This window comes from Aptenodytes forsteri, unplaced genomic scaffold (assembly GCF_000699145.1).
Source record: "Aptenodytes forsteri isolate BGI_AS27 unplaced genomic scaffold, ASM69914v1 Scaffold760, whole genome shotgun sequence".
NCBI classification, from domain to species: Eukaryota; Metazoa; Chordata; class Aves; order Sphenisciformes; family Spheniscidae; genus Aptenodytes; species Aptenodytes forsteri.
The window spans coordinates 449,647-475,891 of NW_008796108.1; the positions used below are offsets into that span (position 1 = coordinate 449,647).

Below are 26,245 nucleotides of genomic sequence, written 5' to 3' on the forward strand. Positions count from 1 at the left end.
AAGGCCCGGAAACCAGAAGTTTAATCTGTCATTCTATCCCACAAGGGGAATTGGGAAGAACTTATGTGGTCTGTTTAATGGTAGCTTCTGACCTAACAGTTTTTATCTCTCAGCAGTAGCTGCCTGGGACTCAGCAAGATGAGCAATTAAAAAACAGTAATTCAAGAAAGCAGGAGAATACCTGGTAACCCAGGGAGCGTCTTACCTGCCTATTAAAGTCCAGCCCATTCTGTTCACTTCCTACAATGAAACAAAAAGAAAAATATCTTAGTATCAATGACAGTCAGCATTGATGTAAACTTTCGAGAACTTAGAACACACATAACCATAGGCACGCTGCTAGCCCAGCTCAGTTTACTGTAAGAGCAAGGAGAGAGGAGGAGGAAGGTGGAGTCAATGCGAATGCAGCAATGGAAGTACAAAGGCAGCTTTTCCAACATTTGGTGGTATAAGCCTTTGCTGAAGTGTAACAGAAGTGTTTCTGCCTGGGAGATATCTGGCCAAGTAGCAAGGGTGGGGGAAAGCTCACTGACTGCAAGGGAGATTCCAGGAGAGGTGAGCTGGAGGACGTTACAAATCTCCAGGGAAATCCAGGACCAAGGCACTGTACATAAAGGAAGAACTAACTGTGGGAGAGGCTAGCAAACAGGTGGCCGAGGCTGTTAACCAGGGATCTTCAGGAACCCGTGTGGCACTGAGTAATTATGGGATATCTAAAGGAACGGAGGGTGCCGTGGGGTTGTGCTCAAGAGGCGTCTCCTTGATTCCAAAAGAGATTGGCAGGCACAGGGGGAAAAATCAGACAGGTTTCAGCCTGAAGGTACCGCACAGGCCCTCACTCATTCCCCTTTGATGATAAACATTCCCCCCCCCATCACACCTGCCAAATTCATCAAGAACATCACAGAGGAAAGGTTGTACGCTCCACAGATATGAATGTTTTAAGGGATTCCACGAAGCCTCTTTAGTTGCAAAGGCAACCCCAAGAAACCCCTTCCCTTCACAATCCATTCCCCAAGTCATTCTCTTCCAGTCCGAATGAGTTTGTGATAAACAGTCTTAAATTGTTCACATCCCACCGGCACAAGCCCCCAGGGCCTCATCCTCCTGTTTTTTCCAGTATAACATTCCCCATAAAGCATAGCCCGTGCCCTGTGATCTGATCAAGCTTCAACACATCATGTTTTTCAGTAGTTCATGTCTCTCTTGCAAAAAGCTGGAAAGCGGTTGAGAGAGGCTGTGCAGGCAGGAGTGCAAATCCAACTCTCCCATTGACTTGCTTTCAACTGAACAAGCCTTGACCCTAATCTAGCACGCAGTTTTTCAGCTTGCACCATACACATAATATTTCCAGGTGAATCAGCATGGTTCTTTGAGATCCTCGGGGGGAGTGTGCTTAGTACAATTATTCATAGATGGCAAAATATTTTAAAGTCAATGATAACAATTTCACGGCACCCTGTTCTCTGCTATCTAGAAACAGCTCTGGAGATTTAATCTGCAACATGTTAACAGCATTGACTGTGGAAACTGAGCTGCCTTTGTTGCTTGTGTTAGGCTGAGCTGTAGGTCTTCGCTATCAAACAATGCCAGAGCACTATTTCACAGCAGAACAAGCTGTTGCCCCCCCCGCTCTGAAATCTCCTCTATCTTCTCACCGTCTGCAACTCAACCTAGATCCAGCTCTGCACCTTCTCCCCTGGCCTGTCTGCATTTCTGCTGCGCTAGAGCCTGCCCTTTCTTCCTGTCTTCCTCCTGACCTGCTTCTCAAAGCTTTTTCTCTTCCCAATCTCAGGTCTTTATCTTCTTCCATGTAATTCCCTACTCTACTACAGCTTCCAACTTGCCACGCGCTTCTGTGCTCCCGTGCCTCTCGCTGTAACCATCTGCTCCCTGACCACCTCGCTCCAGCTGCTCCCGCCCGAGGAATTTGTTCATTCATTGCGTTCCAGCTCTATGCCCCAAGAGCCAACAACTGCACATATAACGATGGGAATGCTGATAGTGTTAATAGATGATCACAATCAGTATCCACACACCTGAGCAGAACTGTGTGAGGATCTTCAAGGCCTGCAATTTCTACCTTTGAAACCCACGGGGAGTTGATGCAATCTAAAGGCAGTAGCTAAAGGGAAGAAAGGCAAGGAGGAGAGAAGGAGGAAATAAAGTTCCCAGTTGCTAAAATAGAACAGGAAGGAAAAGGTAATCTTCTGGTTTCTCGGATACAAGAGTTTCACTCATGTTCAAATGCAGCATGTTGATGAGGCAAGATTCAAAGACCTTGAGGGAAATCCCTAGGTCCCAGTGATGATGGCTCTGAGTCACCATCCTACACCCCAAAACTTGGAACTCGAGATGCACAGCTGGAACGGAGTTTCCTTCCACATCGCTACCACGAGGCCCAAGTTCTCCAGCACATTCTTTCCTCCTCTTCTAAGCTTCCCATCTCTCACTTTTTCCTCCCTGCACAAGCACGTGCAGCTGACAGACTTCTACCTTTCTTTTTCCCTTCCTCTCCTACAAGGCCAGACACAGCTTCCTCCAAGTCCTACCCTCTTGCACGTCCCTCCGCAGATCCACAGGGGCGTTCGGGAGCACCTCAGCCAGGTATTTTGTGACAGTGGAGCATGTTGCAAATATGCACGGAGATTGACATTAACTCAGTTGTAGCTTGGGCGTCTAAGTCTGAGATAACTGCCCCAGGCTGTCTTGATAGACAGCGAGGAGAAATAGGCACCTCCAGAGGCCATTCATCTGACCTATCTTAGACGCCTATCTCAAGTTGAGATGAATGGCCCTCTGGAGATGACTATTTCTCTTTATTGACTACAAAGGGACCCAGGGGCAACTAGTTCAGACTTAGATGTCCAATAGTGAGATATTTAAAACTGGGCAACGTGATTTCTACTCCCAGTGGTTATGTAAATTGGAGCTGGATACACAAATCTCTTCAACTTTTCAGCAGGACCAGTGAGTGTTTGTGCATGGATTTGTTTGCAAACAAATCTCATCTGTTTCTATTTCAGTAAAAGCTTGTGTTCAAGTAAAATTCAAATGATTCCAGCTGCAAGCCAAGGTTTGGGTGTGATAGGGATAACAACTCCCCTCTTTCAGTTAAATCAGTAACTTTCCTACAAATATTTTTAAAATAGACTTGGTTTCCTCCCAGTTTCTATCAACATCAGGACTCACACTGAAGTAGTCATTTCTCTCCTTAAAGGAACGGGCTGTTCAAACAACGAGGATCTGCACTTAAGATTTAATCTTTTCTAGCTCCAGGAGATAAAAAGAAAGAAAAGTGTAAGTGGCAGCAGATTCTCGGCTGCTGTAAACTGCCAGAACTCCACTAATTTTAATGGAGCTTTGCACCAGCCAACAACTTGCCTCTTGCTACACCAGCCAGACACAATGGGATCCAAGGTCTCCAGCGTCTGCTAGACGCAGTCCTCCCCTCCTTAAATTGCATCAAACTGGGGAAGCCCTGGGATTTAAATGGAGAAAGACTGCTTTGAGCCCCTTGCACTACGTTTCCCAGGAGCTTCCCCATCAAACAAGCCTTCATTCCCCTCTTTATGGGTGTTCCGGACAGGGGGAAAAAGGCAGCGATAAGCCTAGCTGGCTCCCCGCAGCACAGCAGACAAGGACTGTGCTGCTCTCCTTGGTTCACCTGGCAGCTGTTTTGCATAGCACTGGCATCAGATCTGGTGCGAGTTTGCCTGGGGAGGTTTCTCTGGGGATGGGAGCAGCAGAACAGTTCCAGATGCTTCCCCCCACCCGCTGCTGTTCCCCCCACCTGGAACGCACCGTTTGCTCTGAAAACCAAAGACAAGTGCTCTATCAGAACCGACATGATTCCCACTGGAAGCCGCCGAGCCAGTCCGCCACTTGAGGATAAAAGCGCCGTAATGGGAGAAAAGTAAAATCAAGATTGCAGTGTGCCTTCATCTTCGCAAGGCAAACACATGCAGCAACATGTAGATGTCACCCACGGGGAGTGACAGCCGCTCGTGGCTTTTTGCCCGGTGACAAAAACAGGGCTGCAACCAGAAGGCTAACATTATCCCCCTTCCCACCCAACTACACACTTAATTCACCTCACAGTTTGAGCTCAGCTGCACAGAAGGGACAGGGAATTAGAAGGTGATTTCAATCTTTAACAGGTGTTGGGGAATTCCCACAGGGAATCAGTTTTCTGCCGCGTGCATTTGGGAGGAAAATTCAGAACAGCTGAACGGCGATGGAGGAACAGTGCCAGGCAGACACCAGGCAGGGGATTCAGCTGCCTGGGCTTAGATGTCTAACTTTTAGGTGTCTAATTCTGAGCCAATTGCTCTAGGCTCCCTTTACAGCCACAGAGAGGAAGCAGGTGCTTCCAGAGGGCAATTCATCTCGCCCCCGAGATAGACGGCAGAGAGATGAATCACCTTCTGGAGATACCTATTTTCATCATTGACTGTACAAGGAGCCTGGGGTGAGTAGGTCAGACTTCAGCCTCAAAGTATTGAATATCTAAAATTAAGATTAATCTCAGCTATTCTGAAGATTTTAGCACTCCAGTTGTAAAGCACAATGCCATTAGAGATTGACAAAGCAGGCCAGATGCAGAATGCCTTTCAATGTACATTTTCTAGAAGCTGAGAAATTAACTTGTTCATATTAACTGAGACAAGAATCAAATCTCTCACCTCAAACAACGTGTGAAGTTAAAAGATTACCCAAGAGCGGATAAAGAAAAGAGTGGCAACAGTTATTATAACTATAAACAATACTTGACCCACATGCTGTAAATGAAACAAATGCTCACCTGCACTGAGAATGATGTGGTTCTACTAAGCAAAAAAGATATTCTGCATCAAATACACTCCTCAGGATTTCAATTCACTTTGGAGACTCAAGCAAATACCAAGTCTTAGCCCTCATGCTACTGTTCCCAGCAGTCAGACCAGCGACTTCTCCAGAACTAGCAGGAAAAGCCCTGGGTGGTAGGAGCTCACTTAAATCACCTTCTCTCCATTCTAGTGTCCAGTGGCACTGGGGAGCAGAAACTGAAGCTGAGCAGACACCAGTCAGTTCCCTGGACCCTTACGTGCCCTGCTGGGATGCTCGTTGTTCCCAAGGCTTACCTTAAGAAGTGCTTTTTAAAGGGAGTAGGGGGAAAGTGTGAACAGGATGAGGAGTTTTGAGGCAGCCAGATAGGGCTGCAGTTTTCGTGTTAACAGTTTGCTCTAAAGACACAAACAGACCAAACCGGGGCATTGGAGCATCTCCATGGGAAAGTTCAGGCTGGTTAGCAGGGAAAGTGAATCTGTGCTGACTCAGTCAGACGGCTACAGACTCCAGGGGAAGCTTTCACTGAAGACTCAAGTGTTTCATTTGGGTGGAAACCCCTGGGTTATAAAAACGCCTTTCCTTTATCAGCAGTGCCTCAAAGAAATGACATCTTCTAGTCCCACTGCAGCTCTGAATGCAATATACCCTTCATGTGGGGCAGGGAGCGGGGGGAGAAAGCAGGACAACAAATGTGGGAGACTCGGGCAGTTTCCAGAAGGAAACCCGAGGGCAGCAGTTGTTCCCACGGAAAACATTTCACCTGCAGGTGCTGGGAGAGGGCAAGTCTCTTCTCTTAGACCAGAGGCAAGAGGCAGATCAGACCAGCTCTTCCTTTGCCCCTCTAATTCAAGTCAAACCAGCCTTTTTTCCCCTTTCCCCTCCCCATCCTTTTTTATCCTCTTCCATAATGGGATGTTTAAGAAAAAAAAAAAATAACCCAACCTCAAACCCTAATCACCTTCATTTGAATTTCAAATAGCCCCCTCCTGGCCTCCCCCACGCCCCAACTGACTCGGAGCTGGGAATATGGAAATTTCTCCTGCTTGCCTTAAATGTGGCTGTGCTATGAAAATCATCAGCCTTATGCAAATCCTAAGCAGGCCCAATTGCCATAGCAACCAGCTGTTTCCAGCCCGACTGCTGCTGCTTTCATTTATTCAGGACTTGTCCTGGGGCTGTGCATGGCTGCAGGGGGAAGAGGCAAGAGAAATCCTGGAGGCTTTGAGGAAAGTTTCACCAGGGAGGGCTAGCCTTGGAGAGCAAAGGCGTAGCCAAGGACCAGGCTCAGTGTGGGGCCGGGGAAGGCCAAGTTTCCTCAAAAGACTTTGGCCTGGCAATCTGTTTCCAGCCCGATCTGAAGAGGTAACAACAAAAGGCAAAAGAGAAAAGCTCAGACTGTGCATCCCTTAGCTTGCCTGCTGAGTGCAACAACGAGCGCCCCAGTGCACCAAGCAGCACAGCCTGAGCACGCACCAACTCATCTCGCACAAGCCATTGCACTGCTCAGTCTGCCATCCCTTGCTTGTGCACATTTCCTTTTGCCCGAGTTAGAAGCTGACACAGAGGTCAGAGCCTCCATACCCTATTCCAGCGTGAGCCATCAAGTTTAAGAGACCCTACCCAGACACCTACAGTTGGAATACAATAAACAACAGCATCTCCAGAGTCCAGCAGCGATCAGGGCTCCATTCTGCCAAGAGCTGTACCCATCCCTGGGGAGAGCAGCACCTTCATCAAAGGGCTTACAGCCTGGCAAAAAGGTGGGAGAAAAGATTGAGACCCTCACTTTGGAGCTGAGGAACAGAGATAGACTTAGTTAAGTTTGTACAGGGACTGTGTGGCAGAGAGGCAAACTGAGACAAGGTCTCTGTTTTTCCATCTACCCTGATATGGATTTAATGCAAAAGGCACTGACAGAAGCTGGGGTACTGGGAAGATCTTTTGCTTAGGTGGGAAATTTTGGTATCCAGTTTCAGCACTGCCCTTGTTTTCTCTCCTCCACTGCCAGGGGACCTTAGATGTCTTGCAGCAGCAGTGGAGGAAGGTGTCTCATGCTGGCATCCTTCCACGGGCACAAACTGACTGAAGGTGAGGATGCAGGGGGAGATGAGTGATGTTCAAAGGAGCATCCCCTCAAAAGGGACACTTTGCAAGACCATAGGAGCAGATGCATCATAGCTCCTTACCATTTTCATTTTCTTGGGGTTTAAAGGAAAGGGTCTGTCTTATCCTCAGAGAGAAGATACCTGCTTTATTGCTTCCTAACGCACCCGGACGTGTCACCCAAGCCGTGAGGGTTAGATAACCCCGCTGCCATTGCCACCAGAGGCAGAAGCAGGCCCAGAGCCCAGCTTTCTGGCTCCATGTGCCCTCGTCATGAAACCGCACTCCTCTACCTGGCTGCTGCTCTTCCAGATCCCAGACCCGACACAGCTGGGCGAAGCTGCCGGGTCAGCCAACCACCACTGTCCCAGGGAGCAATACCAGCTGCTCCCGAGGCAGCAATAACGCTGTAGGGCTGTCCTATATTGCACCCACACATACACACCCCAGCTCCTCTCCCCGTGTGCTGGGGTGCCCATCGCGCACCCCGCCCTGGGCTCCTGGCAGGCTGGCCAGTTCCCCGTGTTACAGGGTGGGGAGGGAAGATGTTCGGAACGCCTGCAGCTATTCGGTTACCAATGGTTGTGTTTGAAGAGCTTCCCTATCGCCCTTTTGTTAAAGCTTTGGCTTCCCCCCCATAGCCTCAACAGATGAAATCAAAGGGAAGTAGCTTTGCTTGGTGTAACCTGTTTTGATCAAGCAGATAAACAGGGAACAAGTGTCTGACACAAACAAACAGACAGACAGAGGCAAGTCCCACCTCAGCATTTTGTTGCATCAGATACAGAGGGCTTAGATAAACCACAAGAAGGGGGAGATCTCTGCCTCTCGGCTTGAAGACCAGGGGCGACACTCTGCAGTGCCAAGCCCCCACAGTTCCCATAAAAAAAAAAATCAACCCAGAACTTGCTGGCATGGCTTTCATCAGTTTAAAAAGATGAAAAGAGCTTTCAGCCAAGCATAAAACTCACGCTTGTCATTACCCCCCATGGAGTCAGCGGGACTGCCTGCGAGCCCAGCCACAGCCGCCGCATGCCAAGCGTTAAACCACGCTGGCATCACACAGGAGAGGGTAAAAAGGACCCTCAGACTGGAGAGATGACCTGCTGCTCGGACCAGGGCTGACCTACACAGCTCCTGGGTGATGGGGGAAGGCAGTCCAACCCACGGCCCTTGCAGGAGAAACTCGTGCCTATTCCCGTTTCCCTTCACACACATACTGTGACAAAAAAGGCAGAGTTAAAGTAAAGGAGAGCTTAAGATTCACAAGACTGGGTAGAGCAGGTGATATTCCTTAGAATTTTTTTTTTAAATCATGGCTTTTTGTAAAATGGCAAAATTTCACTACAACCAATAGACATGGGGGGCTGGGGGGGTGGAATCAAACAAATATGGGTTTTTGGAGAACATCTTACTAAAAGCTTTGAAGCGTTTTCTATGAAATTGGTGTGGATGAAAAAGAAAAAAAAAAGCTTAGCTTTCCTAACCTGCTATGAAAGATGAAAAATTTTGACAATTTTCTCAAAAAAGAAAAAGCCCCACGATTATTTTAAACACTTTCAAAGTAAAACAATGCCCCAAATTACCCTTTTTTCCCCTCTTAGCCTAGAACTGGCAGAGATATGAAAGGATGAGATTATGCTTCTGCTACTGACACTTCCCATCAGATCTTTAGGCATCAGTTTTAGATCAAGGGCTTGGTTTACAAAAGCATTTTGGCACCCAACTCCCTCCAGTATTTTTTTATTTTTTTTTAATTCTTCTTGGAGCCAGTCTGCATCTTTTGGTGATGAAAGGCCTTTGTAAATCTGCACCTAGAAGGATTTCCATTCTTTATAAGCTATAATATCGTTAGTTTGGTAACTGCCCTCTCCTTTGGGGGTAACAAGATTCCTGGGGAGCTGTGTGGATTGGTCCAATTCATTAGGAAATGGGTCTTCAATTAATGAGTCATTGGAAAACAGATTTTCCCACATGAAGCTAGTAAACAAAACACTGACCTATTAGGTGTTGCAGTAAATATTCCTCTAACAATGTGTATAAGGGAAAATAAAAACTTCCAGGGAAGTTCAGTACAAAGAGCTTTGTTGTTTATAAACAGAACAGTCGGAAAGAGGGGAAAAAAAAAAACCAAACCCTGACACAGATGTGTAGAGGTTTTAGGTAAAGCATTGAGGCAGCCCCTCCGTGGGCTTGGCTGGTCGTGACTGCCAGCGGGGCTGATGTGCCAGGTTACACCACCCGAAGTATGACATACACAGCTGAGCAATAGCATGCGATCCTGCTCTGGCCACCCTCTTCTCTGAGAGTCCTGCAAGGGACTGGTCACCCCGCAGGAGGGGTTGTGGCGGTTTGCTTGAGTCCCGCAAGAAGCTCCTAACTCTCTGCAGTGTCTCTCATCATAGCCAAGTCTGATGTGGCGATCTCTGAAGATCCTGAACAGATCAACAAGTCACGGGGACTGTATTAGAAGAAAGAATAATTTAAACAGGTTCCTTGTATCAGTCCGCAGGGAAGTGTCGCTCTTTTGCAAATCAAGGAGATTTACTCGTTCTGATTTCCCTGCTTGATTTGAAGGCTCCTAGAGCAGAAGAGCTAATGCTGCTGCAAACATTTTTGTTATTTTAAAACAAATCGACTTCACTTCTCTGCTTTCTTTTCTCAATTACCACTAGAAAGAGGTGCTACAGCTAACACTAATGGCTGTCTGGAAAGCTTAAGCTGAAAAACATATTTTATCCAATCAACTGCGGTGCCAGCTTCGCCTGTTTAACACTATTGACTACAACATCAGCAGCGAGAGCCTCCCAGTACACTTAGTAAAAGCCAAAACCAAATACTGACTCTCATAATAATAGAGCCTTCCCTAATCTTGGTTCAACTATGCCATCCATCAGCTTTGTGTGCCAAGGTGCACCAAACATTTCAGGAGACTCTGGTTCCCAACTTAAGGCCCTGTAACAGCTACCAGGGTTTTTTGAAAGAGCTTGGGAAGTTGCGGACATGTTTGTTGCTATGCAGCTTGGAAACATTTATCTCAAAAAACTACTTGGGGTCATCTGAAAGCCCTGAGCAGAAGCTGACCTGACCAAAGTCAATCAGAGTTCACGGGTGTGAATAAAACCAGATTTTATCTCTACCTTAGATTATGTCAAATAACCCAGCTTAATAGCTAAGAGCACAGAGGATTTCTAGTCCTCAATGTGCGGTGTAAATAAAGGGGTAGTTTTAGTCCCACTAAAACATGCCTCGGTTTCTCTGGCTTTACCAAGATCTTGTTTTTTCTAAAGTCCTCTCAAATGACAAAAGTAAGAGAGAAACAGTAAAATCATTCCGTGTAAAGTTTTAATCTGCTGCTACACCTCCTCCCCACCCCAAGCTTAGGGTTCTTCATTACTCAAAGAACAATGATTCTTCTACATTGTCTCTATGAGTTTTAGTTTTAAAAGGTGTTTATTTCTAAGTCTATAGATGAGCCTCACTGTTTCTGATAATCTTAATTTCTTATACCTAGTGGGTGCTAAAAATATTTCTTACTGCTGTTTGTTTGCCTAAAAAGGACTCTGACCATGAGCCTTTGTGAAATTACAGCCTCGAGGTCTTGCATTCAAAGCCCACTGCAGGCAGTGGCAGTCAGAAGTGATGCCAGAAAGTACAAAACTGATTTTTTTGGTGTATATCACACCTTGTGGCAATGCAGGAGTTGGTAGGTAACCTGGCAGAAGTCAGTACTAACACCAGTGTTAACATCTTCAAAGGATCACCCTGTTCTTCAGCTTTCCATATTCAAGGAAAACTGGGGCTTCTAGCCAGGGAGCAGCCTGAGTCTGAGCAGCCGTCAGGTGGGAGTAGTGGAGACAAGAAACCCAATCATGCTTCAAGGTGAAGAGTGCTCAATTTTTGCCGGAACTACCTAGCTGGATATGATTATTCCCGAAGTCCCTCCCATTTTTCTACATATACATGGCCAAAAAAGGCTTAGTCCCTGCGAGTTTTGTCTAAGGAAACGTTCCTGACGTGAACCCTGCGTAAAATGAAAAGCTGTTTGTGCTAAACTGAGCGGACCAAGACTATTTCAGTGGCATTATGCCTTTGGCAAGATGTGAGCGTATTTCCGTGCTAAAACCGCAGAGGACATTCTGAGACACACACTGATTCACTGCTATTAGAGAAGGATCTTGCATGCTGATCAAGATACGAACGCAATCCTAGCCCAGAGCGCATTCTTGATAAACTCCCAGGCTGGTTGGAAGAGCGCAATGTAGCAGCAACAGGAGTCAAGCAAAGCATGGACAGAAACTTCCAGCACCCATGCCCCCCTTTTCTTTTCTTCTCCCTCCCTCCTCGGGCTCCCTCGCCTGTCCCCACATCCCGGACCCTCCTTACCTGGCTCCACCTGGTCGGGTTCATGCCGAGTATCTGTGGAATCTGCCGCATCACCGCTCATCTTGATCTCTGGAAAAGGAGGCACAACTGATTTTAATAACAGGTCACAGTCCCAGGCAACAGGCACATGTGGCTTTCACTAAACAGCACAAATGAATGTGTAATTATAATAAACCATCAGACTTTCAAATTTCTGATTCCTCAACATACAGTCACTAGAATATTCATCAGCTCCGAGGATGCACTTTCCCTCCTGTTGCTCTTTGCATCCCCCTCATTCCTTTCCCCCCTCCCCAATTTGCTGCTGTGTTCTCCCCTTTCGCATCACTCCTCTCCCGCACAGAGGATGTGGGGTTGTTTAACCACTGGGAGCCCTCCCAGCCTCTCCCCCGAGCTTTATGCAGGCTTCCCAAGCCAGCTGGTGTGGCTCTCAGTTTGACACCGTCCTCCACCACACCTGTGGAGGCAGGGGATCCCTCTCGGCTTTCCCCTCCTCTCCCACATCCTTTCCTTGTCCCTCCAGATGGCTCAGCCGGGCCAGTGCTTGGTGCTGCAGGGAGGACCAGCCCCAGAAAGGCAGGCACAGAGCAAGGTGCTCTCAGAGAGGGGAGCGAAGTCTCTCTTCTCCTCTCACTCCCTTGCCGAATACATCTGATCCCTATTTGCAAACTATTTACCCTGCTTTCTCCCACACGTACGTGCTCTCACCTCTCACAAACCGAAGAAGCCGCCTCGCTCCAAAGAACTGTCCCCAACCCAGGAGCAAGAAGAGTACTTTGCCATCAAGCTCCCGCATATTTCCCCCCACCCTTATCAATGCCAATAAATTTGTCATTTACCCTTGAAGTGATGGCTGCCACCACACCCGGGGCCACGTTCTCCTTCAGGGACAGCTGAAAGACAAGGTGGGAATAGTCAAATTTACACCGGATTGCTCATCTCCTCCTTAAAAGAGGCAAAGTACACACCAGTGAAAGAAGGAAGAATATCTATTCAAATTCAGATGGACACCCCTTCACACTCTTACACCCTTTGCATGGGAATTTTAACTCTTTCCAGGCTAGTTGGGGAAAAAAGATAATAATTTTTTATAAAGAACCAACTGATTTGCATGTGCTTCCTGCAGCCAATCCTGGCCCAAGGAGTCGTCTGATTTGCATCGGGTAATAACAGCAGCGTGGAAGCTGGGCCAGTGTTTGCTGTGGTTTCGCTGGGGTAGAAAAGGCAGGTGGAAGCCTTCTTAAAGGCATCATGCAAACCTTTTCCTCTTTCCTAAATACGCCTTATGTTATTTCCAAACGGCCAAAAGGGTGAGAAGAACCCTATAGATTTTTATACCCATTTCCCTCTATTACTCACACTAAAGCAGGCAGGCCTTTTTGTTTGGTTGTTCGGGTTTTCTTTTCCCCTATTCGAACTTCCAGTGTGCAAATGGCAAATTATCTGCTTTTCAGCCAAAATTGAAAACCTTTGTTTAGGTTAAAGTTTGAAACTTTTTCTCCAGCAAATGAATAAAGGAAGAAAAAAATGACAAGATTTTATACCAGGGACGGAGTGCAGAAACATTCACATACTTCAGAAACTTCCTTTCTTTAAATCGTATTAAGGATTGCGGGCAAAAAGGAGAGAGAGAGGAGTTGTGGGATTTTTTTTTTCCTTTCAAATAAACCCGCTGCAATTAAGACATGAACATTCAGTGGGGCTTCTGAGCATTTCTACTGCAGGAAGAGTAATTATCATCAGCTATAAACATCTTCTTGTCTTGTAATACTGCCAAGGGACCCTAACTTAGGCAATCTACAAGGCACAAAGTTTTGCTTGCTGCCAAAATGTATCTTAAAAAAAAAGCCAGGTTCTCATAAAATAGAGTAAGAAAAATCTTACATCATGCAGAAGTTTGGTGAGAAAGTCTGCAAGTTTGCAAAAAAAAGTAATGCAGGTTTCATTGTGTATTTCACACCAATAACAAATGAACGCATGTTAGTGAGAGAAAATTATCTGATCCCCAAGACCAAGGAGCTCCTTAGGGGCACGGAGCGAGAGACAGAGCAGTTCAGACAGAGCTGAGGAAGGGAGGATGCAAAAGCAAACCATGAGAAGCTTTCTCCCTCTCACAGGAGTGAGCCCTCAGCCCCTCTGCCATTTATAACCTGGGGTGGGCGGGGAGGAAGGAGGAATTGCAGCTGTGGCTTGATTACATATCACATGCTATCCATCAGTTAAATTCCCTCCTTCTGGAGTCAGGAGATAACAAGATACGCTGCGATTCTCTCATACGTAGAGCAGAAGAATTTTTTTTTTCACAAAGATTCAAATTTCCATCATAAATGTACACATATTTATTACATTTTTATTACATAAATGTAATAAAAGTTTAAATATCTTGGGGGGGGGAAACAATCCATGAGGAAAAAGAAACCCCTTTTGATCAAAGCCTACTGATCTGAGAGGTTTGGGGATGGCCAGCTTTTGTATACCTATGGACAGCAGTGCAGCACCAGTCATCCTCCAAGGGGTCCTTGAGAACAAGGAGCAGACATACAGAGGAATTACTTTCTAATATGATGTAAGTGTAGCCAAGATAAAGGCAACACCTTTTTATTGACATCCAAGAGTCTTCCACTATAAACCAGGATGGAGTGATGCATCTGGATTTGAACACCTCCCCCATCTGACAAAATATCTCAACACAAAACAGGCTGTGAGACTTTGAGTCCAACTGAATGCAAACTCCACCGTACAGCTTTGCTAGTTTGGCAATAGACAGAGAATAAGCAGGCTGGTAAAAAAAAAAAAAATCTCTGGGAAAAATAATGCAACTGAGGACTGCCTAACTCCTAACCACAGACCTATTAGGAGCCGCCGCTGTGGCCTGGGCCATATTAAAAATGTGCTGCTCTACCTCAGCTAGCAAACAGACCTGGAGTAGGGGTAGTCTGGTTTGTTCACCCAGACCAAAGAAACTATACCAGTGCAGACATTTCTCTGGGGATATATCTGCATCTGTATTTTTGCTGAAACAAATGGTGTCAGCAAATAAAGCTTTCCCAAGCCCTTATTCCTAGTAGTTGTTCAGACATGGGCACTCGGGTAAACCAGCCTGATTACTTTAAAAAGGAAAACGAAAGCTGGTGGTGGTAGTGGGGGGAACTCAGCTTGGCTGAGACCATTACCTGCAGCCTTTCTGTGCTTTAGGTGCCCCAGCCCCTCTGGAGGCTCCGGGAAGGTAAAATATCCAAATGCCTGGGGAGGAGGTGGCGCTACACGCCAGGGAACGCGCTGCTGCAGGGAAACCCTCTTGCCAGGGAGGAGGGCGTGCGGAGCCCGAGCAGCCCACCTTCACTTTGCACGCTGCCTCTTCTCTGCACGGCCACGGAAGAAACAGAGCACACCTCTGCAAGCAGCTTACTGCAAGGCCTTACTGTTCGGGGACCCCAAGACCGAACACGCTGAACTGCCTTTGCACGAGGGTGAAGAAACACCCTCCCACCAGTGCTGGGCTCTGGCACGTGAAAGTGGTTGGGCCCAGGCTGGTCTCCCCCCCTGCAAAAAGACCGCTTAAACCTTAGGCCCTTCTGACAGATGGCAGGGTGGGATGATTTGGTAGAATAGAAGTTCAGTGCGCACCCAGCTCTGCGCAGCTCCTGGCCAAATCCACCCTGGGAGTGATGACACTGGCTTTGACAGAGGGCACAGTATCGATTTTGGGAATCTTCTCATGAAGAAAGAGTCGCCCACAAGCAAAGCAGATGGGTGGATAGGAGCCTGCGGGGGATGCGTCCCCGAGAGACACCACACACAAGCACACCCATCGCAGGTGCTCAGACTAGTCAGGCTCACACGCTGAGCCAAGACCACGAGCCTCCCGCCTCCTGCAGCCTCTCCTCGCGGCCAGCTGCGCAGCGCTGGGGGCTCCCCAGCTGCCCTCCCCGTGGCTGGCACAGGGAGCCAGCCTCCTCAGCGGGGTGCCGACCGGCCATGGAAGGGCTGCTGGCATCCCAGAGCCATGGAGAGGTTGCAACGCAGCCATGGAGCAGAGGCTTTGGCCATCTCTGCTGGCCTGCTGCAGGCTGAAACTGTGTTAGGTGACGGTATCGCCGCAGCATCTGCCTTGCCCTGCAGGCCTGCCTGTGAGCCCACATGTAGGCAGGGCCTGTTGAGGGGCTACAAGCACTGGGCATGGGCACCTAGGTCTCCCCTGCACAGCAGGACCACCAAACGCCTGAGCTTTGCTGCAGCATGCCAATAGGTATGCAAAGGGAACGAGCCTAGGACAGACTGATGGAAGTATCCGCCCCATCCCCTCCAAACCTGGAGACAACATGCAGCGTCTCCTGCTGCACAAAGCACCGGACTCAGGTCACTAGCAGGGCACGTGGCTCCCGTACCCTCAACACCCTGATGCCTGCCCCTGCCGCAGAAGGGGCTGTCAGGGTCTGGTCTTCACTGCTGCTGCCGCTCTGCTCCTACCCCAGCATCACGCTCAGCTCCAGCATGCCCAGGGATACATGCCCAATCCTTCCCCTCAAGCACAGGGGATTGATCTGAGGGCAGAAGCTAAACTCACTCTGTCGGGGCGAGCCGGAGCTCAGCACAGCTCCAAGGGATTTGGCAGTGATTGCTCTTGTTCCCCAGCTAATTGCAGAGGGGAGGTCTGCTCAGAGAAGATGTGAGACTACCTAAGCTGTACCTCTGGGTCGGACCCCCTGGAAGGAGTCTGTCTCTTTCTGAGTATCCCTGTTCATTCATTCCTCACTCAACCCAGCCTCCTACAGCTCCCTCTTCATTCATTTCTCCCTCCTTTTCCCTCTTTGTCATTAACTTTTCTCCTTCCAACCCATGTCCCATCTAACTCTCAGACACACACACCCCTCCACCCTTGCCACATCCCTCTGTGAATTTATCCCCTCTCACTCCTCCCAGCTTTATCCCAATGACTGGACCCACAGGTCAGGCACTAAATGCTTATTTTCCAGGTACCCAAGAGACCTCTGCGCTCTGCTCTCCGACCCATGTTAGGGCTGGCAGCGTGAGCGGTGCGCCCACATTGTGGGCATGGCTTGGCAGCCCCCTAAATAGGATCAGGGCAACATCCATCCCCGGGTAGGAACGTGGGCACTTAACCAGGCACTGGCTGTGATAGCAGATTCCAGCGGGAGAAAAGAGGAGGGAAAGGAGGGAGGAAAGGTCACAGGAATCAGAGCAATCCCATTTCCTGCCCAAGTCCACGATCTCAGCTACGTGGTGAGCTCCAGCCCGATCCTTCCTCAAGTGCTCTTTACCTGCGTGCACAGACTCCAGGTTCACCATCCTGCTGGTGGAGGGAAATCCGCGGTGCGCCCAGCCTCCTGCCGTCAGCCCCAGGTTGCCAGGGGCTGCCAGTTTGCCCTCCCTCCTCTGCCACCCGCTACCTCTCAAACCGGGTGTGGGTCCGCTCCCGAAGGGACCTAGAGCTCCATTGCCTGTTGCCATGCAGGGCCAGGTGAGCATGCGGCGCCGCGCCACGCCTCGCCCCACCTCCGGCTCCCTCGGGTGCCCTGACACCCAGCAGCCTGGCGCCCAGCCCATGCAAAAGCGCCCATTTGCATATTAGTAACTCGGGAATGGATGAGTCCCTGCAGCGCTACCAGGGCGTGGGGTGGGGTGGGAAGGAGGGAGGAAGGAAGGCGGTTTGCCCGCCCTCAGCTGCACAGATACACCCCGCAGCACCTGCCTGCTGGGCTGCAAGTGGGGGGCTTTTGCGGGGGCTCTGCCGTCAGCCCCAGATCCGAGTTGTCCCCTCGTGGATAGGCTTTCGGCTCTGCCCCTTGCAATGCACGGGTAAGAGAGGCCAAGGCATCAAGCCAGGCTGGGCAGCAGCCACCAGCACCCAGAAGTGAAGGTGTCGGAGCTGCGGGAGCAGCCCCTCCAGTAAGCAGCCCTTTCACTTCACTTCTGGCCACTCTCATAAACCCTGGGGTCTGCTCAGAGTGAGCCATGAGACCAGCCAGTGCAGTTGAGTCCTTGCATCCCCTAGGTCTGGGCTGATGATGCTATATGAAACAGTAAACAGTAACAGCCCCTCCAGTAAGCAGCCCTTTCACTTCACTTCTGGCCACTCTCATAAACCCTGGGGTCTGCTCAGAGTGAGCCATGAGACCAGCCAGTGCAGTTGAGTCTTTGCATCCCCTAGGTCTGGGCTGAACTTGAATGATGCTATATGAAACAGTCGGCACAAAAAGGAAAATTAAGAGCAGAAAGGTAACCTGACTTGGCTAAAGACACAGGGCAGGGTTAGGATCAGCCCATGGAGACTCCCCTTTCCTGACTTGCTCTGTGTGGTACGTCAGTCCCCCAAGAAGAGGAGAGAAGTGGCAGACAGCCTCTTCCTCCTCCTCCATGTTGTTTAAAGCTGCAGTATTTAACTGACTTCCAGGGAAGCCAGGGAAAAAATCCCCTACTGTTGGCTTCCTTGGTAGGAAGCTGCCAGAGGCCAGATCCTCAGCCTACGGGGACCAGCAGTCACCCTGATGGACCCAGGCACTGCGGTTGCTCCCTGTCCTTGCCGTGCACTACCTCGATGACCCCTACCATGGCCTGGGGTAGCAGGATAAATGCCTGAGCTCCAGCGCTGCTCAAACCCCTCCTGAAAGCGTTAACACACTCAATTGGTAGCTGCCAGGTACAAGCTATCACACATTCATCTCTCCCTGGCTAATTCACGTTCCAGGGCTCTCGGCTTTCCCACATACTGCTCTCCCTCCCTGGAAAGACAGGTTTCTCTGAAGAGATGGGTGGGCGGGTGGGCAGGCTCTTGAGCCTCAGCTCCAACCCAGTCCAACGTTATGGGGCTGGAGTGCCTGCCCTTGGCTTGCGTGGTCAGAGAGGACATCCTCAGGAGAGGGCAACGCGCTGGGAGGAAAGGGTGGATGTGTTAAATGAAACTCTAACAAGGAAAAAGAGGGGGAAAGTGGAGGGAGAGATGGAAGGGGGAAAGCAGGGAGGAGGGGAAGTTCCCGAGTCAGACTAATGTTTGCAGGACGGGGTGCAAGGGGAGATTTCTGTGGGCTGCGTTTAGCACTGCTCCAGGAAGCAGAAAGGTGACACGGGGTGGTTTGCACAGGCAGCTTGTTTGGAGCTGCTGGAGGGACTGGACTCCTGCCACCGATCCTGAGCCTGTGGCAGAGCCCCAGCCATTCAGGCCCCGATCCTCGGGGCGTTCCTGGGCAGCTGCTGGTCTGTTTTCTAGTGTTTTCAGCATGACCCCCATGTCTGGGTTTTCCCCATCTCGAAGACCGATGCAATCAGGTGTCTTCACTGTGTCAAACATGGATGAAGACCGATGCGATCAGGTGTCTTCACTGTGTCAAACATGGATTTGCTGGTGGCTTCCAGCCAGCTAGAAGGGCCTCTGGGGCACAGGAGAAAGGCCCTGGAAAGGCTGGGGACCACAAGAGCTCTCCTTCCCCCCACATCAGAGCACCTTTTGTACACCAGTCGGGAGTTTCACTTGACACCAATCTTTTCTCTCTGCTTCCTGGTGTTTCTCCCTTGCTCCAGAGCCGAGCAGCCTGTCCCGGAGCCCCAGGGAGGCACGTCCTCCCCGGTGGCACCTCCAGCCGGACAGGAATCCCGGGCATCCTCCGGCCGGGGACGCTGTCCCGGCCGTGGGCAGGGCCGCAGTGCCCTCTCCTGGCCCTGCAGGCGCTGCCGAATACAGCCGGGAATCCTCCAGCCGCCAGTCCTGCTCTGCAGCTGGTGGGATCTGCTTTTTCTGACTGTTATTTTGTGGCCAATGGAACAGCAGGAAAAAAATAATATTTAGGCGCTTTTCTCCCCAAACAGCTGTGGGAGCAAAGCCCTTCACCTGGGTACCCTTGGCTTCAGCGGTGTGCTATGCAGGCAAGAGAGAATACACCCTCCTTATTAAGCTACCCGAAACGCCTCTGCTACCCAGAGAGAGAAAAATAGGGGAGGGATCACAGCATCATCACTCCTTTCTGCTGTGGAAATAAGACCACCTTCTCCAGGCAAAGGCAGATTTGCTTTAACTCTGTCCTGAGATGATCGCTCCTAGATGCCAGCAGATATGCTGCTTTTTTTTAACATGGCCATCAATGAATGATCCATCCGCTCTCATCCTCCCTGTATGCATGTGTTCCTCCACTCCCGCTCCCAATGTTTATTCCCCTCTTGGAGGAAGATAAGCTCTGCAGATGGCACTTGATTTATGGAGTATGGCCTTTGGACGGGCCCTGAAAGCGTGAACTGCAGAAAGATGTTACAAAATCCCCCACTGCTTTTTTCTAGCAGCAAGGATTTATACCAGTGCTCCTGGCCAGCTGCGCCTTCCCTCTGTGCCAGGAAGGTCTCCTGCCTCCACCTGCAACGGCTGCTTTTCGAGGGTGTTATTTAAGTGCATCAGGGAGAAGGATTTTTCCTTGGAAAGGCAAATGCACTGCAGCGCAGTTCTCTTGTAGCAGGGCTGGGGAGATAGCGAGATCTTGCGGGGACCAAGATGCACAGCTGTCGTCTGGGGCATGGACCACATGCATCCCTGCACCCCGGCGCCGCGCACCGCCGCCACCGCCGCGAACCTCTCCCCCCGACACCCTTCCCCTCCGCAGAGCAGAGGCGCGCTCCGCCAGCACCCACTTGTGGAGGCCGGGAAACCTGCACCGCAAGCGGTGCCGCCACCGAAAGCGGGGCCCCGCCGGGCCCCGGGCCGAGCCGCCGCCGGCCGGCGCCGCCCCGCCCCGGGCAGGACCCCCCATCCCCGGGCCCGGGCCGCGCCGGCCGACCCTTCGGAGCCCTTTGAGGCCCCGGTAGCCCCAGGGCGGGCAGGTGGCATTAGCTTCGGGAAAGCCGAGGCACCACCTCCCTCCCACGCCTTGGCGAGCGTGGCGGGTTGCAGCACACCTGAGGGACGTGGCCCGGTTGCTCACCTCCCCTCGCCCCGGGCAGGACCCCCCATCCCCGGGCCCGGGCCGCGCCGGCCGACCCTTCGGAGCCCTTTGAGGCCCCGGTAGCCCCAGGGCGGGCAGGTGGCATTAGCTTCGGGAAAGCCGAGGCACCACCTCCCTCCCACGCCTTGGCGAGCGTGGCGGGTTGCAGCACACCTGAGGGACGTGGCCCGGTTGCTCACCTCCCCTCAAAGCCCAGCTCCGCCGGAGCGTGCAGAAATCCTGAAATGACTATCGAGTTGAGCTCAGCATATACTGCCCATCGTTATTTAGAGTTCATGACCACTTATCTGGTACTCCCAGAGCTCCCATGACACAGCGCTGGCCCTGCTGCACACAGAGAGCTCAAACACTCTCCGACCTGCACTGCTGAACACAGGTCCAGCTCATAAAAGGCTCCTCTGTCACCCCACAGAGCCGATGCAATGGTTTGGTACTACTGTGCACCATGCTGCTTTCCTGAGGTGGCCTGGGAACACCTCAGCTCGGTGCTGCCGAAAGAACTGGGGAAGGGCTGAGACGCCTCAGTGATCCAGGCACCCCAGAGCCTCACCGCTACAAAATAAGGACATTCAAGCTCGCCAGGATATGACCCAATGTTCCCAGAGCGAGCTCACGTCCCCTCCCAGCAGCCCTGTACAGGAGGTAACAGTGGAAGTGGGCTACGCAGGGCTCCCGGCAGAAAGGCACGCAGCCGCCCTGCAATCCTCTCGCACTCTGCTCACAGCCCACCTCACCCCACGGCCGGATTTACTCCGGCAAGCAGGGACAAAGTCCCACAGCGTCCTGCTGCAGCGGGAGCCGAGGCAGCAGAGAATACACCCCTGTAAATGCTGACCATGTAAGTGAAAAAGAAGCAATTTCAGCTTCCCCAGAAATCACAGTAAGGGGGTAAGTTGCTTTGGTGGCTCAAGTGGAAAAGGGTTGAGGTTGCAAAAGTCTTTGTCCCATCTCTGCATTCACCACACTAGGGGGAATCAGCACTCCACATTTCTCCCTCGAGCAGCTCTGAGCTGGCCCAAAACTGCCACCCTCAGCTATAGCTGCAGAGGAATAGACAAAGAATACTTTATTGAGGCTGCTGGACCCAGACAAGCCTCCAGCCACATCTGCATAATATCCCCTCATGGGACCCCACCATCACTTGGAGAGAAGAGCAGGCACCAGCCTGCCTAACCCCAGGACCTGCTCTGACTGCTGGTCTTTTACTTCACCAGAGCTCGGGCTCAAAGCTTCCACAGTTCCTTGAGATGAGTCAAAGCTGTCTCCCTGCTGAGGGGCTGGGTGGACGGTATGCTTGAGATGCAGGACCACATTGATAAGTGCTGTGGTCATGCTGAACAGCAGAACATTCCCCCCCCATCCATGGGTCTTCAATGTCCTAGGTGCAGGCTTGAGACTTATCCGTAAGGGAACAACTCTTAATCAAGAACCCAAACAACTGGATCACACACAGATTATCATGCACAGAGAATCTTTTAGGCCAGGGATGCTTTAAAAAAAGAAATCAGTTTATTTTACCTTACAAATGATAAATAATTTGCTTAAAAAAAAAATCATTTCAAGTGTGTTTTACTTCATGTTGCAATATTAAAATACCTTTCCCTTCTCCCCCCTTAAGTGATCAATAAAAAAATAATTGTGACCAAATTCTTTTTTTTGTCAAAAATTCCTGTATTTTAGGCAAAAAGGCACATTGTGAAGGCTTTTCACCAGGAGGTACAGGGGTTCACAGTGACCCCAACAGCCTCTCTCCCCTCCCTGCTTGTTCTAATTTGAGTGGAAGAGGACACAGGAACCAGGCAGCCCTCCTGCAGTGCTTTTTGTCTGATGCCCTCCAGGTATATACCACGGCCAAGTTCAGCTTCAGTGTCGTCCCTGTTTTACGTATAGAGGAAACCAAGGCACAGCAAAGCAGTACAATTATCTAAGAGCTTCTTGTGAACAGCTGGCAGAGTAGAACATAAAACTGGACGTAGATGTAGAATGTTGTCTTCTTCAAAATAACAGTGCGAACCCACCTGGGATCATCCTCCCCCCTTGCAACCACAACGTTATGATGGTAGTCACAAGTCTCTAGATGTTTCTTTCTTAGTGGGAGAGTCACAGGACCAACACAAAAAGTTGGGCCTTCACTAGTCTAAACAGGGATTAATTAGAGCCCTAATTACCAGCCCTTTAGGGGCAAAAGTCATTGCTGGGATATATCCCCCCATTATATCTTCTAGCCACAGGAAGGATATAACAGCCAGTCGGAGACTAGAAAAAGCTACAGGCAGGCTCTTGCTTTGGGTAGGCTTCGTACCTTCCTTGTTCAGTGTATGTGGTCCCGTAAGTCAGCTGTTTTCCCATCGGGAAATGTTGCTGTGTCACCAGGAGGTGGTGAAGTCAGTGGAGGGGCTTCTTCGGTGGCAGAGATGTTTGACAACCCAGGTCATCAAGACCATTTCTCTCCCTGCCCTGACCACTCATCAGGATGCTTGAGGCTGATAACTGATCAGAGCTGCCCCCTTTCACAACTGCTAACTCCAAGGCAGGGTAAAACGCACTCCTCCCGGTGCTTCACCCCAGAAACCTGCGTTTCCTGCGTCTTCCAGGAAGCCGGATCTCCCGGCAGCTGGCAGGAGAGCATCAACACGCAGTGAGCTGAGCCCGCTTATCACAGTATGAGGCAGTGTCAGGTGGGGAGGGAGTCACAGGGGGCCAGAAGGAAAGGCACACACACAGAGCTCTCCTGGTACAAGGCACCGCTGTGAACCATATTCCTTCTTTGGAGCAGCCAGCTCCGGGAGGCTCTTAGCATCATAAATGGTGGCAGGAGACAGATGAGCTGCCCCTTGAAAAGGTCTGGCCTGACCTCTGCTAGGTCTCCTCGTCCCAGAGACATAGCTGCTTCTGCGGCACATAGTAATCAAAGGTGTAGCCCTTCTGGCAGCTGCGGATGCCACATTTGTAAGAAGAAACCTTGCCCCCAGCATCGCGGCTCTTGCAGTACTTCAGCATGCACGGGTACCACTCGATGCTCAGGGAGTAGCTGCAAATGCAGGGTTTCCAGCGGTCTGCACACAGCTTGCAACGCTGCAGGTCAGGGAGATCAGATGTCTGTGGCAGGACCTCGAACATGGAGCCATCCACCCCTGCAGGAGAAAGCAAAGGGACATTGCTCAGGGCGCTGCCGAAAGGCAAGGCCAAAGGAGAGAGTCACCAAAGCGAGCGTTGCTCTCCCTGCGCAGTCTCCAGGACAATCGAGGAGATTGAGGTTAGACAGCGCATTTCCAGGGGCTGTTTAGACACGAGTCTGAAGAGGAACCATGGGAGAAGAAAGGGCCCAGGGGAAAGTAAGCCAGAAGATACACAAAGTGTGTAAAGAACATATTTCTTTTGGGCAATGGATCAGGTGAAAGGTTACCTTGAAAATACCTGCCTAATTAGGTTCACTAGGCGAGCACCACCAAAAGAAGTCAGATACGCTAACAAATAAACTAGTGCAATGTGACATGCAAGCGATACACATGCCTTATCCACCGTAAAGACAGTGAAAGAGAAGCCAAAATGATCTGTGCTGATCACCAGAAACCTGGCAGGAGAGATCACAGCAGAGTGCCAACTTGCTGACAGGAGCAGTTCCAACAAAACCGAAGGAAACTTACCTTTCTCCAGCCAAAATTTGACATCTTCTTCTCGGGTGTAAATTGCTTCTTTGGCCTCTGCACAGACATTGTGGATGTGAGAGCTCAGCTGGGCCCCCTTGCTGAAGTTGACAGCTACATCCATGCTGAGATGCTCCAGGCCCCGCACCTCCTCAGCCTGCCGCACTGTCCTGGGATTTTTCTGCAGAGGATGAAATAACGAAAACTTGAATCCTGGTTGCAACAAATTATTCCTTATAGCATGTCGTGATTTCATGCCAACATAAGAGGATGTGCAAATGGATGTTCCTCTGTAAATGCACCTGCATCCTATCTGGATGGAAGGCACTTAAACTTCCTGTTGATGCTGAAACTGGTAAGTTTATCACTGCTCTGATTTGCCTGTGATTGTTTATCAGTGCTTTGCTGTGATAGATGGTCCCAAATCAGCACTTACTTCAGTGGGCAGTGTGGGGCAGGGGTTTTCATGGTGACGGCTCTAGCCATCCACTTACCCTTTGACACAGACTAGCCTGAACTACATCATGCCTCGTTCTAGTTTATTAGTAGAACAGGATCAATACTATTGACGAACTTAGTTTAATACCGAGTCCCTCAAGCAGGAGGGGTGGTCAAAGGTGGGTCTAATAGCTGAACAATCAGGCAGCCTGGGAAGAGTATCCAGGCAAGACAGCTCTAAGAAACCCTGGATGGACTGGAGGATAGAGCTGGCATTGAAGCCAGCTGCAGGGTGCCTCTTACCTGCCGCAGCTTTGCCATAGACTCGCTGGGGATGATCTCGTTGCGGTGAAGCCGCGTGACGAAGCAGAGCGCTTGGAACTGGCTCTGGCCCCTCTCCAGCTCCCCTAGAATTAAGGCACGGAAGATCTTCACCTCCTGACAAAGAGAGAAATAAACAGAGTGAGAGTCACAGATCTTTGGCATCAGTGGGGTGAACCGAGAAGTCAGGGTCAAAGAGAAAGGCTCCAGCCAAAAGGACAAAGTCAAAGGTCTCATACTTCTGCTACCTGAGCACAGGGGTGTAGTCCCAGGTTCAATCCCACCCAAAAGCCTGCAGCACAGTAACTGGTGTCTGTAAAAAAGTAAGGGTTTTCGCAATCCCACTGTGGCAAGGACAAACTGCTGTCAGGTCACGTCCCATATCCATGGCTCCCTCAAACAACAGCTGGGGGTTTCTGTCCTTTACCAAGAAGGGAGGCAAGCCTCCAAGGAGTCTCATTTTTTTGTTAAACAAACGTACGTTATCTCCATGCATTACTTAGGGCAAGCAGTCCCAAATTTCCTCTGCTGCCTTCCCTCGCTTGCTTCTGAGCAACTGGTATCCTGAAGAACAAATTACTCATTTCTGAACCCAACAGCATGTGGAACAGAAATGAAAGTCAAATTGTTAAAGCCAGAAGGAACCCATTATGATCAGCTGCAGCTGACCTCCTTTTCTGCCCGGGTCAGTAATTTTAGCATTTTACATATAGAGCTTCTGACATGGATTGTAGTCCATCTCCAAAACCAACTTGGAAACCAGTCATAGTTACCTTCAGGTAGACTCACAGAATACCTTGTTCAATAGCAAAACCTCCCTATATCCTGTTCTGGCATAAATCAACACTGATTTCTATGTGGGTATCGATTAATCTGGCTTCTGGCTTCAGGGGCATTTGTACATGCTGTGGGAGTCCGCCATCCCCTGTCTCGGTGTCAGACCATACTACTACAAGGGCTGAGCAGATGGATCGGAACGGTGCCTCCTTCTCAGTATGAAGAGCAATTACTGCCTTTTGGCACACACCCGCAGCCGTCGCTCTTAACAATGTCCTCCACAGAGAACTGGACAGATATTGGTGGCTAGGGACCAGCAAGTAGAAGCTATGCCAAGCTGCTAAGTTCACCCCTTTCCTCCCGGCCTCCTGAGCTATTCCTGTTGTACGGCTCATAAGCTCAGCTTCTTCCAAACCTCTTTCTGCCCCGAAAACAAGGGAGCCTTTCTCTTTTCTACAAATTCTAAGCACTGCCCACGCTGAGTTTTTCTGCAGACTAGCTCATACAGCCCACCGTTTATTACCTGCCTTCTCTTCCATGTCCAGAAGAGAAAAGGGTATGCAATTCAGTGCACATCTGGACAGCTGAAAGAACAGCTGCAATCTAGGATGCGCTTTCCTCCCCAGGATAGGGGAAAGGATTTTGCTGTGTGCATTTGTTGACTGAAAGCTCAGCACAAGAGCAGGACATGAAGGAGGTTTGAGAAGAAAGAGATACCAAAAATGCTTGCGAAATTACTACGGAATCATTAATTTTTGACAGCTTTAATGGGGAGAATTTCCACTGAGACATTGGCAC

General features: G+C 50.1%; 2 protein-coding genes across 2 annotated transcripts in view; both read right to left on the bottom strand.

The window, feature by feature from the left end:
• The window catches only part of POU2F3 (POU class 2 homeobox 3), a 42,332-nt gene extending 25,445 nt beyond the window's left edge, over nt 1–16,887 (bottom strand). Inside the window, exons 1-4 of the mRNA XM_019474029.1 lie at nt 16,602–16,887; nt 12,159–12,212; nt 11,320–11,388; nt 206–240 (exon numbers count right to left, since the gene is read on the bottom strand). Coding sequence (XP_019329574.1) covers nt 206–240; nt 11,320–11,388; nt 12,159–12,212; nt 16,602–16,887 — 444 coding nt within the window. The remainder of the gene's footprint in view (nt 1–205; nt 241–11,319; nt 11,389–12,158; nt 12,213–16,601) is intronic.
• A 4,926-nt stretch (nt 16,888–21,813) lies between these two features.
• OAF (out at first homolog) lies at nt 21,814–25,166 on the bottom strand. Its single transcript, XM_009286749.2, has 4 exons — nt 25,152–25,166; nt 24,653–24,787; nt 23,912–24,092; nt 21,814–23,398 (listed from the first exon to the last, which is right to left on the bottom strand). Exons 1-4 carry the CDS (start codon nt 25,164–25,166, stop codon nt 23,124–23,126), a joined length of 606 nt encoding a protein of 201 aa, XP_009285024.1. The 3' UTR covers nt 21,814–23,123.
• Between the last annotated feature and the right edge of the window lie 1,079 nt (nt 25,167–26,245).